The 12,663-nt window shown below is 39.0% G+C and overlaps 1 protein-coding gene across 2 annotated transcripts; it reads left to right on the forward strand.

Moving 5' to 3' along the window:
- The first annotated feature begins 1,433 nt into the window (after positions 1–1,433).
- On the forward strand, positions 1,434–10,695 carry LOC121425474. 2 transcript variants are annotated; one of them, XM_041621537.1, is made up of 3 exons: positions 1,434–1,522; positions 4,199–4,739; positions 10,266–10,695. In XM_041621537.1, exons 2-3 carry the CDS (start codon positions 4,230–4,232, stop codon positions 10,488–10,490), a joined length of 735 nt encoding a protein of 244 aa, XP_041477471.1. In that variant the 5' UTR covers positions 1,434–1,522; positions 4,199–4,229; the 3' UTR covers positions 10,491–10,695. The 2 variants fall into 2 exon arrangements, with proteins under 2 accessions (XP_041477471.1, XP_041477470.1); XM_041621536.1 differs by lacking the exon at positions 1,434–1,522 and having other exon boundaries at positions 3,987–4,739.
- The last annotated feature ends 1,968 nt before the right edge of the window (positions 10,696–12,663 follow it).

Consider the following 12,663-nt stretch of genomic DNA (forward strand, 5'->3'; position numbering starts at 1 on the left):
GAAGTTTTATAGGTAAACGTGTGAACATCAAATTCCATCGTTGTCACAGATTTATTTTAAAAAAATATATATGATCCAAACGTTATTGTATAAGCTAAAATCCTTGCAAATGACACAAATTTCAGGAAAGTATTGTAGCATGCAGAATCCTTTCAATTTGAATATGGAATTGTATTGGCATGGAGATACTAACACAGATCCACGTGGCGAGACTTCATACATGTTGCCGATCAAAACCTTGTTTGAGTTATTAGAAACCCTTTACCTTTCTATTATATGTGAACCTGCCAAGCTCTTGAGGATAATTATGAAGGCTCATAGATTATGAGTCTGCGACATATCTGTGTGCAGGTCTGCCTATCTTATAAAGAAATAATAAAATCATCACATTCTTATTACATCTCTTTTTCACTCCGCCGAATTTTATTAATGCTGTACGTTTGTAACAAATGGAAAAGAAAGAAGGAGAGGTGTGAGGAGAATGAGGAGGGAGGGAGGGGGGAGGAGAAAAACAGAAAGAGGTATGAAGAGGAGGTGGTCGGGAATACTCGTGAAGATCTTGACAGATCGTATAAACTCGACTTCATTCGGATTTAGACCGGAGACGATCGGAATCACTCGGTCAGACTCGTTGACTCCTCGCAGTGTGCTCTCGACTGTAACTCGCTGCAAACTCGAAGGAATTCGCATTTCCAACTTTCCTTTGTGTGAGCATTGCATAAATATTTACACGGCTTAATGACTTCTTTTATGGTGGTACGTGGCATTTATGTTTGTACAACCAATCCCGGATATGCCCAGGCTGTAAGAATTGCGTTTTTATGTTGTATACAGGGACATCCAGGATTTTCCCCATGGGGGGGGGGGGGGTGGTGCACATTTTTTTGAGGAAAATTTTGACAAGCCCCCCCCCCCAAAAAAGGTTTTCAACCACAAATAAAGGATATTTCGTACTTGAAAAAAATTTGACAAGCAAAAAAAAGGGTCTTAAAATTTTAATTTTGCTTCTCAAGGGGGGGGGGTGGGCACGTGCCCCCCCCCCTTGGATCCGCGCCTTTTTGTATATACGGCTACTACTAACAAAGCCTGGGGCACAATCATTGTTGAATAAGATATTCAATGATGTGAAAATTATTAATACAAAAATGTGAAAATTTGATACAAAATTATCTTCGCTTTTGAGGGGATTGAGAATCCACAGGCCTACCCCCCTCCCCCCGCGCATTAAAAATGATCCACACGCCGCTTTGGTGTCTTGATTCGAACTTTCCAAGCAAAATCACGATCTGCTCATACAAAGTACTCTGACATTCTTTTATTACTCATACTCACTGAAAAAGGAAATTATATTGTTGGTACCTTCTCATGCAAAAAATAAAAGTCAATGGGGAAAAAATGCCACAGCAAGACAAAGAAATGTCAACAACAAAACTGAAATATTTTCATTCTATTTCAGTATACAAATTCATGTCTATTATTGACGCATAATATATGTGACGCGGATTCTGGGACTTATTTGAACGTGAGTATAGCAAGCGAAGGTGCGTCATTAATTAGTGTTTGTCTAGTCTTGTTGCTGATAATGTTTTGTTTGTGCGTGTTTCTTTTTGTACGCCATTCCTTTATTATCAGTAGTTTTTAATATTTTCTTGTGCCGTTTCGTTTCTGCACAATATGGGAAATAATTTTTTCTTTGTTTTTGAACAAATTCCTCCATATGTTTCCCAGTGAAATGGGCTGGACTGGGAGGTCTGCATCAAATAAACAAAAATTTGAATATTTGAATTGTATTATGATTGTTTGTCATCCTTTTAAAAAAAATGGGGGGTTTATTTATTGTAGTCTTATTGGTTTGCGATTGAGAACTGACTAGTACATAATTGATTATCAAGTTTATAGAAGAATATAAAATGACACACTTTCCGATATCTTTCTAAAAAAAACTCACTGTAATGTTTACTTGGCTTAATATCGTGATGTAAGGGTACAAGGTCCTTCGGAGAGGACCTTAAGCCGTCGGTCCTCTGGTTGCTTGCTTACAAGCGTTCATACTTTCTTAGCAATCAGGTAAAAATCACCACCACCAGACTTCGGCTTTGAAAAAATGATAGGACTGACGTAAGGTTGCGACAATGCAGTGCCACACAGCGGCGTAATCAGTCAGAAAAAATTGTCAGGGTGCAGCATGACAGTGTCTGTTGGAGAATTTCTTATAAGTCCCGAGGTAGCGAAGCGAGTGAACGAGCGAAATTTTGACCTTTTCAAAATAAACATTTTGGCATAATATTAAGAAATTCGTGATGTCACATCGTAGCATTTTCAGTTTCTCTTATTTGGTTAATTGGTCGAGAACTTTGGGGGCGCGGTATGTGGCCCCAGGCACGTACCCCCCCCCCTCATCTGTACGCTAGTTGCGGCACGTCTATAAGTACCGACCCCTTCCCCACTTCCTCACCTTCCGGACTTGTTTCATCAAAAATTTCCTGATTATTAATCAAATAAATATTTTCCAGTTGGAGCTGAAATCTTCGGTAAAGTACCCTGAATTTATTGATTGCTTGATAATTATGAATTAGTATAAGAATATATTTCGTCATGTCAGTTTTAGGCACTATTGTGATAGTCGAATTAACTTAACAAGTTCTGACTCCACCTTTAATATTTTGTGGGCGAATTTTGCCACGTGGTCGTGTACTAAGGAAGCTTAAAAGTGCCATGTTCATAATTATAATCATCTCTACATCTCTGGAGGGAAAAGGATGAGATGACGAGATCTCGGATCTCGTCATGTCTATATATCCTGTGGGAGAGATGATGACTAGATCTCGGATCTCATGTCTACACTTTCTTTTAGAACAGACGGCAAGATCTTGTATCTCGTCATGTCTACATCCGAGGTCTACATCTTGTAGAAGAGATGATGAGATGACAAGATCTCGGATCCAAGATCTTATCACCTGTTCTTCTTCCACTGGATGTAGTCATGACGATCCAATCTGATTATATCTCTAGCTTCTATAAGATGTAGACATGACGAGATCCAAGATCTAGTTATCTGATCATCTCTCCCACGGGATGTAGACATGACGAGATCCAAGATCTAGTTATCTGATCATCTCTCCCACGGGATGTAGACATGACGAGATCCAAGATCTAGTTATCTGATCATCTCTCCCACGGGATGTAGGCATGACGAGATCTAAGATCTAGTTATCTGATCATCTCTCCCACGGGATGTAGACATGACGAGATCCAAGATCTTGTCATCTGATCATCTCTCCCACGGGATGTAGACATGACGAGATCCGAGATCTTGTCATCTGATCATCTCTCCCACGGGATGTAGACATATGTCTCGTCATATAGACGAGATCCAAGATCTAGTTATCTGATCATCTCTCCCACGGGATGTATAGACATGACGAGATCTAAGATCAAGTCATCTGATCATCTCTCCCACAAGATCTAGACATGACGAGATCTAAGATCTAGTCATCTGATCATCTCTCCCACGGAATGTAGACATGACGAAATCCGAGATCTCGTCATCTCATCCTTTTCCCTAGGAGATGTTGACATGGCGAGATGAAACATATGGTTGACACTTTTAAGCTTAATACCTCTATGTTTGTAGAATAAGTGGGTGCTGGGAATTCCCCCTTGGCCTAGCTTGATTTCATTTTGCTATAGTAACGTAGTTTGAATGAACGTATGTTTATTCAAAACACTTTTATGGCTGTATTGATTTTTCATAACTTCACCATGCAGAAAAACGAACTGTGTATTTGGCCTTCAGATATAGGCGAAATCGTTTTTCCTTCTGCCCTTTTCATTATTTTAATAATTATATTTCGAGATGAAAATAAAAACCGGATCCTGACCAGGGGCCATTACTTTTAATGATTTCCTGGTGGTTTTCCAAGACACCACCCACAAAAAGTGCATTTAATGGTAAAATAATATATCGAACAAACTGACTGAACCATAATGTTTCGCGATCGTTGATCGCAAACAGCATCTAAAAAAAATCTGAATGTTCCCATAAATCGTACTAGCTTTTCATGCCTATCAGGCTTGCACGGCTGCATCAGACGGAGCTGCTGGTCCGCTATATATAAAAACGAAGAAAACAACGATGTGGTTTGTCACTTGATTGAATTTATTGTCAATCTTTCGTGTCTTCATCAAAATTCATCAGGACACCCCGAGGGCATTTAGAGGTTCTCATTATGACGGTGCAATCTCTCAAATTCCTCAATCTGGCCCTAACCATCGCCGTCGCCCAGATTCTACTCGCAGATCCCCTGCTCGGATGTTGCCGCCAGGTGACACAAACTCCTGAACCATGCCGTCACATCCCGTTAGAGCAGATCCAGACGAGGCAGATTATCGACGCCAAGGAACGCGGCATCATCGATGACCTCCGCGCCAACAAGACCCGGACTTACCAAAACCAACAGCCGATCATAGACGAGTTCACCGCGGAGCAGCAGGCCCAAATCTTGGCGGTGTACGGAGGATTTGGGAAGAACCGACAGGTGTATGACACCCTTCTTTGGGACGATGAAGGGGTCTACAACAACGAGAGAACACCTTACCCGGTCCCAGCCGGATTTGTCCCCCGTATACGAAGATCCGCAGTAACAGCTCCAGGAGTTTCCATCTGCCCTGTCAACAACATCATGACGACTCTCATAACTGCATTCAACACTGATGATGAGCCGCTACAGATTGTCCAGGTAAGGGATCATCTTTTTTGTTGCTTTCTCGTCGGTTTATTCATGTTAATCTTCTTTTTATTAAGGTGAGCTAGGCAAAGTTTGACCGTACCTCTTTTGGAGAGCCGGCTATCCCCTAAATTTGAAGCATTATCATTTTTTCTTTTATCTTTTGGCGAGGCAAGTTTTGACCTCTTTTTGGAAAGCCCATCCCTTTTTTTCGCTGGTCAGATTTTTTGGTAAGCTTTCTGTGTGCCCCTGTCTCTGAAATCTTCGGATTCTCCCCCATCAGTGCCTGATCCAAAATGATCGTATCCCGTTATCATACTATCTGGGGCCCCTTTCTCAACACCTGGACAAGTTAGTCATATCTCTATCCACCAACCACGGAGTTATACTAAACCACGTTTCACGAAAGGCTAAACTAGAATCGGTAATTAAAGAGATCAGACGAGACGTAGCCTTAGTCACAATAATAATTGACAAAAACTGATAAAATTAAAAATGTGAAGAATTCGGAAATATATCTTCAAAATAATAGCAAAGGTAAATTATGCGTCATACATAATTATTTAAACCATGCAGACTGGAGCATTCAATTGCTGAGAAAATGAAATTATGAATAATTCATTTCATGACTAAAAGAAATCACACTAATGTGGACGTTGAGATGGGCATTTTAACAGTTTACGGAAGTAAACCATAATGGGTATTGCAGAATGATGATAATTATACGGTTTTTTTATGATTCCAAACATCATCAATATATATTTTAACATAAATTGTTTAAAATACCAAAAAATACAATTTGACAAATTATACGCATAGAGATAGAATATATCTGAATGTTAATAGGGTCTGAAAACAACAAATACTCCATTTATGGATGGCCTAACATGGTATAATCTGTATTGATTCAATCATTTTTACTATTTCAAAATGAATGGTTTTGTGACTTTTTTTAAAATATAGTTCCTTTGTATCACAATTATCATTGAATGATCTATCCCACTTGTTTTGCGATGTAATTTCAACTTCTATGATTGATTACGTAAGATTATCATTTTCAAATTTCGAGACTCTTTTGCATAATACCATAGTCTAACAACTCACGTGATGCCACTATGGTCATTAAGAAATTATGACAGGTTTGGACGTGTCATAAAATATATTGTAGAGGTGCTATGGCTCAGTGGATAAGTCTCCGGACTGTGAACCACATAAGGTCCGGGGTTCAAATCCCATCACAGCAGTAGCGTCCTTTGGCAAGGCGTTTATCTACATTTGCCACTCTCGACCCAGGTGTAGTAAATGGGTACCCGGTACTCGGAAGGAATTCCTTGAATGCTTGATGCGCCCGATCAGGGTAGCCGTGCTAAAGCCGGGGTAATAGCATGCAGCGCTTAGAAACATTTGTATTCTAAGCGCTATATAAAAAAATGCATATTATTATTATTTAGTCAGATTCTTGTTCCCGATCTTGGCAGACGGAGGGCTTCGTGAAACGGTTTGCGGATAAGTAGCTGACTATCTCCGATTCATTCCAGAAGTTAGACTTATGACGGTGTTGAGAAACGGGCCCCTGGGCTTTATTATTCGGAATAGATGTGCGATATCATTGGGTTCGGAGAGGAATAATGCGAGAAAGCAAAAAGCAAAAATTCTTTTAATACTCTATACATGTATAGCTTTGACACGAAGTTTTGATGCATTAAATGACAAGCCCATACCCCAACAAAAAAATGATTTGAATAAAAAGAGAAAAATCTAACAAGCATAACACTGAAAATTTCATCAAAATTGGATGTAAAAGAAAAAAAGTTATGACATGTTAAAATTTCGTTTAATTTCACAAAACAGTTATATGCACATCCTAGTTGGTATGCAATAATTGAGGAAACTGATGACATCATCCATGCACTCACTATTCCTTTTGAATTTTATTACATGAAATAGGGAATATTCTATTTTTCTGTCTCATTTGAGTTGTGCATATCACTGTTGTGTGAGAAATAAGCAAAATTTTAAAATGTTATAACTTTCTTATTTTACCCCCGATTTTGATGAAATTTTCAGCGTTGTGCTAGTTTGATTTTTCTCTATTTATTCGAATCAACATTATCTGCGATGGACTTGGCCTTTAACCTTCTGGGAGGAGGGGGAAGGGGAGTCTTCTGGGGAGCCAGGCGCGCCGGAACACTTTCAGTTTTGGGGGGGCAAAATCCCGAAGGGGACACAATATTTTTGACAGCGTGAGATACCGAAGCGATCGAGCGGTAGAGGGCGTGGGACCCCCCCCCCCACGGTAAGGACTTTGTGTAAAAATGGAGTTTAAAAGTTACGTTTCTAAGAGAATTCAAATATAAATTTATTGAGAATTAAACATAGAATTCACTACGAAAGACTATACTCAGAGTTTATGAGAACCTATGAAATCTACGCGCAAAACGATCGCTTAATTCGGAATGTGGTTTTCGTGTCTGATCAATTAAATTACGTAACACGCTTATATTGACTAAAAATACCAGAAATTACATTTTTCATGCAATATCCTTTCAGAAATATTTATGTACATTTACATACACGGACGACGCGAGAAGAAGAAGAAGCAGAAGAAGCGTAACAACAGAAACAAAATACATTCCAATGAATGTCTTTTTAAATTCAAAATGGCGGGTGTTCTGACGTGGCAGACGACGATAAGCGCTTAAATACCCATTCTATTTAAATCATTTCTGACCTCAGCATTGGAGAGAGTCCCTGATTATACATACATAGGCAAAACGTTTCATATTTTGTAACTGGAGGAAAAAGAAATATGACCTGCTTAATTATTGTCTAACAATTTAAAACTTTTCTGAAAATTTAAAACATTACTCGATTTATGTGTTTCCTTTGGCATGTTTTGTATGGCTGGGAAGCACTTTTGGATGACCCCTTCAAAATCTTCTTTTTTCTTTACATATTTTCTGGGGAAAATGTGACCATAACTAGGAAATTATGAATATCGAATTCCTGGAAATATTCATTGGTAAATAATCATGAACTAACAAACTACGGCAGTTCATAATGTACATTATGTAACATTATTTAGAAGAAAACAATTACATTCCAACAGCGGATGTGGTTGACGGTACACCATGTGGAGTTTTCGAAAAAAAAAAGAAAAAAAAGTGGATAGAGGAAGAATTGAAATTGATAGGAGGAATTAGACAGTGAAAGTCGAGTAATGTTTTCTTCAAATGAGCGTAATCCTGATAAAGACAGTAAACCAGAAAAGGTTGAAGAAGAGGCTTGATTAGTTGATAGATGAGTACTCCTACTCTGCACTCCATTCGCCGAATCATAGCATCTTCTCATTTATCGAATAAGCAACTACTCAATCCTCTATAACTCTTTAAACTTTTCGGTTTTACAGCTATTTTCAGATTCCATATGTTGCTCGAGTAACTAGCGTTCACGCGCGTTGGTGATATCGGGGGGGGGGGGGGGGGCGTTTCATGAAAGGACTTGTCGGACGTTTTATCCGAAAAGTCCCATTTCATCCGACAGTTACCATAGTAACAGTACCTCTCAGCCAATCAACATCAGAGAAAGATGTCAGATCTGACAACTTGTCGGATGAAACACTCCCCAGGTCCGGGAGCGTTTCATGAAAGGACTTGTAGGACGTTTTATCCGACAGTTACTATGGTAACAATGCTTCTCAACCAATCAGAATACAGGAAAGTTGTCAGATCTTACAACTTGTCGGACGAAAATATTTATGAAACACCACCCCGGTCTGAGCGTTTCTGGGCGACCGCGCGTTTGTTAGCCGACACAGCATGCAAATTTGCCATTCGGTTTTAGTCTGAAATGTATTCATTAATACTAATAGGCCCCCATTCCACAGAACGGAGACCATTGAAAGGTTGGTGAGGTCTTACAGCGGTCTTCAAGATCAATGAAATTTGTCGACTCTGTGGAATGGCTCAGAAAGACCCCTCAAAGAACTCTGAAAGACTAGTTGGATATTTCTTGTCGTACTGGTCTTAGACTAGTCCTCTCGAGATCTTTCAATGGTCTTTCAGAGATTTTTTATGCAATAAGTGATCTTTCAGAATTCTTTCCATGGACTTTGCCTGGTCTTTCAATGGTCTTTCAATGATCTTTCAATGATCTCTCATGAGTCTTACAGTGATCTCCGCAAAAATCTTGAGAGACTGCTGAAAGACCACTGAAAGACAATTTTCCTGTAAGACCGTTGTAAGACTGTTTTGAACCGTTTCAAGAAGTTTTGGAGCCCATGAAGACCACGAAGACCACTGAAAGTTGGTCAGGAGTCGCGTAAGACCTCAAAGACCATTGTAGGTTCATTGAGAGACCTCTGAAAGATCAACCAAAATTCATGGTCTTTCAAAGGTCTTTCAGCGGTCTTGTTTATCACACTGTAATAAGATGGAAAAGGGGCTTATCAAAGGTATGTTTCACAGAGGGACATGTTCGTCAAAAGACGCAAGGCTTACTATGGTGTGTAATTGCCCCGTCAGGGGCGAATTTTTTTTCATTTTTGACAAAAGAAATGACAATTCTTAGGCAGAAAAGTGCCTTCATCGTTTACTTTTGTCCTTAAATAATATCATTTTTCTACTTTTAGGGGGAAAATTGGGGGGGGGCAAAATCTCGTTTTGCCCCCCCAAAATTTTCTTTGGGGGGGCAAGTGCCCCCCCTGCCCCCCCCCCCCCGCTTCCGGCGCCCTTGTGGGGAGCATATAAACCGTCCGAAAAGTTTCCAGATTATGACAACTTCCTTGATTTTGATGGGCTGAGAAGCCTTTACTATAGCAACTGCAACTGTCGGATAAAACGGGAATTGAGGATGCGCGATAGCTCATCTCAGTCGGTAGAGCGGGGTTTCTTATTCCGGTGACCCGGGTTCGATTCTAAATTGGTGCGCTAGTTGGTAAAAAATAAGGAATTTAAGTCCTCATTTCCAGGTCCCTCGGAGAGGTCCTTAAGTCATTGGTTCTCTGGTTGCTCGCTCACAAGCATTCATGCTTTCTTAGCAAAAAAACAAATCACTACCATTTACTATTGACCATTACTTTTCGGATAAAACGTCCGACGTTTCCTTTCATGAAACGCTCGAGCCCAGATATTAAATATTATTTCTTGATTTCCCTCTTTGCGTTTTTTTTTTCTTTTTTTTTTGTGTGGGAGGTTGTGACCCCTCAAATCGCTGCCCTGTCCCTCGCAATATATACACCGGGATAAATATTACAATGTGGCGATACTGAGCGATTAATAATTTCGTTCTTGTCACGGGGCATGTGACAACCACTTTAAAGTTGTTCGTTAAGATTTGAAACACATTGTTAACCACTGGGAAGTTCATAAAAAAATGTTTTACTATATGGGATAGTTGGTATATATGTTAACACACGTTTCTTCTTTCCCTATTCCTCTTCTCCTCCTTCCTTCCTTCACTCCTTCTTCTCCTCCTTCCTTCTTTCCTTCACTCTCCTTCTTCTCCTCCTTCTTCATTTGTTTTTCTTCTTCTCCTCAGTTTTCGGGATTCAATCAATGGGTTCTTCGTCAAGAGTGCGTTAACTTATTATCGCCTCACGGTCAATTGTCCAGAGGTTCGAGCTCAACACCTGTGGACATCTCATGCCAGACCATTCAGAGGGCCGTCTACCTCGTCGCTATCCGTCTCGACGACGATGTAACATCCGCGGACATCGATGTTCAAGAAGTCCAAGTGGAGTCGTGTGCAAGTTTTGGACCGTAGCTGTACATTTACCGATTTCCCTTCAAAATACATAGATAGAGGCCTTCAAATGAATGCGAAACGCTAAACCATCATAAAAACGTGTATAATGTATATATTTCTACCTGACCTGAATAATTATGTTAAAGTTTCATGACCTAGGTCCATACGTTTTAAATTATGATGACATTTAAAAAACTTTAACCTCGGTTAAGATTTCAATGTTGACGACGCCGCGCCTAGTCTCACTGTGCACATGCAGGCGAGACAAAAATGCATCAATCATAATTGTTGTGTATAAGAAAAAAAACTGAAAAGTTCTCTTTTACCATAAATTATTGTTATAATTTATTATGTGGCCGATTTTCACCTTTTCTCAATTAAACGACTTTCTATTTGGGTATATCTTTTCCCTTTAAAAATGCGGGCAACATAAATTCTGAATGTATGTGTTATGAATGGCTGGAATATAGAAAGCCAAACCAATTTGGTTTTCCAATGAGATTTAGTGGCTTTGGTTGAAGTTGAAATAAGCAGATGTTGGTTTATTAATATACTTTTTTTTGCAAAGTACACTCTAAATTCCAAAGATCTAAAATAAACCCAGACTGGCTGTGAATAGTGACCAGCCGAATATTAGATTTAAACCTGGTTGATTAAGATATAAATCTAAAAGATTTGAATTCAAATCTTTTGAGATAAAAAAGTTAATCCTTAAGATTAAAAATAAATTCAAAATTCGGCTGGTCACTATATTGTTTGCATTTATTTCTGCGTTCAAAAACACAATACAAAATTATTTATAATGACAAAATACAAAATAATTCATAATATAAACAATGTGGTCATATTACATAATGAATACAAATAAGGATGTGAGTATAAATTAATCTTTTATAAATGTAAACATATACATATAATGTAATAAATGAACGCAGGAGACTGCCATCGTGAGCGGTTAGGCTTGAATTGATGGCGGCCTCATAAAAGATTCGTGACTAAATAAAATTGATATTTACTGACCAAGTGGGTGCATTGCAAGTGCAGGTGCTGGTGCTGTGTATAGCAGTTGAGTAAAATCAGAATATTAAATAGCGAATGTGAATATTTGAGTGAATGTTTTAATTTGGAGGGTGGGGTTGATAAGATTGAATGATAGTTTTCTTTATATGGTTGAACACGTTTTAATAATGTTTGGAAGACGATTCCAAATGTCAGGACCATGGTGTCGTATTGATTTAGAGGCAATTAAAAGTCTGGGGTTAGAGAGATGAAAGTTTCCGGATATGCGCGTTGGGTAAGTATGGACAGAACTATTAAATTTGAACATGTTATCAAAGGACGAAGGGAGCAGATTGTTAATATATTTAAACATAATTATAGTATTATCAATACTTGTCTTAGGCGTATCCTCAGAATTTTCTGGCCTGAGGTAATAAGTAATCAAGACTTGTGGGAGATTGCTCACCAGCAACCCATTGAGGCAGAGCTCTTGCAGAGACGATGGCGGTGGATTGGCCACACCCTACGGAAACCAATGCCTAATATTACTAGACAGGCATTGACTTGGAATCCTCAAGGAAAAAGGAAGAGGGGAAGGCCTCGTAACTCATGGCACAGAGACATGGAGGCAGATGTTAAGAGGATGGGCCGCACATGGAAAGAACTGGAGACGCTGGCTCAGGACCGCTCTGCCTGGAGGAACTTGGTTGACGGCCTATGTCCCAGGAGGGGCGATAGGCGTAAGTAAGTATTATAGTTATTTGAATAGTATATAAGTCGGCAATTTTTAATGTTTTCAGTTTAAAAAATAAAGGATCGGTGTGAGCCAAATAATGTGATCCTGTACAAATGCGAATTGCTCTTTTTTGTAATTTAAAAATAGAAGTAAGTTTTGTGGAACCACAATTAGCCCAAACAACGTTACAATATGTTATATACGGGAGTATTAACGAATTATACAATAGAAATAAAGTTTTGTGTGGTAAAATAAATTTCAACTTGGAAATTATTCCAATATTTCTCGAGATACATATAATGATATGGTGCAGATGTTCATTCCAAGACAAAGCTTGATCTATTATGACGCCTAAGAATCTAGTTGAGATTGAGTCTTTCGCTCTAATGGTGTGCCGTCAATCTGTAAGTGAATTGGAGAATCTGTAATATGAGAATGTTTAAAATGGATGAAGTG

This window comes from Lytechinus variegatus, chromosome 12 (genome assembly GCF_018143015.1).
Source record: "Lytechinus variegatus isolate NC3 chromosome 12, Lvar_3.0, whole genome shotgun sequence".
NCBI lineage: Eukaryota > Metazoa > Echinodermata > Echinoidea > Temnopleuroida > Toxopneustidae > Lytechinus > Lytechinus variegatus.

Bases quoted from the DNA above. Each gene is read 5' to 3' on its own strand.
- LOC121425474 (XM_041621537.1), top strand. From the start codon at position 4,230: ATGACGGTGCAATCTCTCAAATTCCTCAATCTGGCCCTAACCATCGCC. The intron at 4,740-10,265 runs GTAAGGGATCAT...TCTTCTCCTCAG, and splicing joins AGCCGCTACAGATTGTCCAG to TTTTCGGGATTCAATCAATG.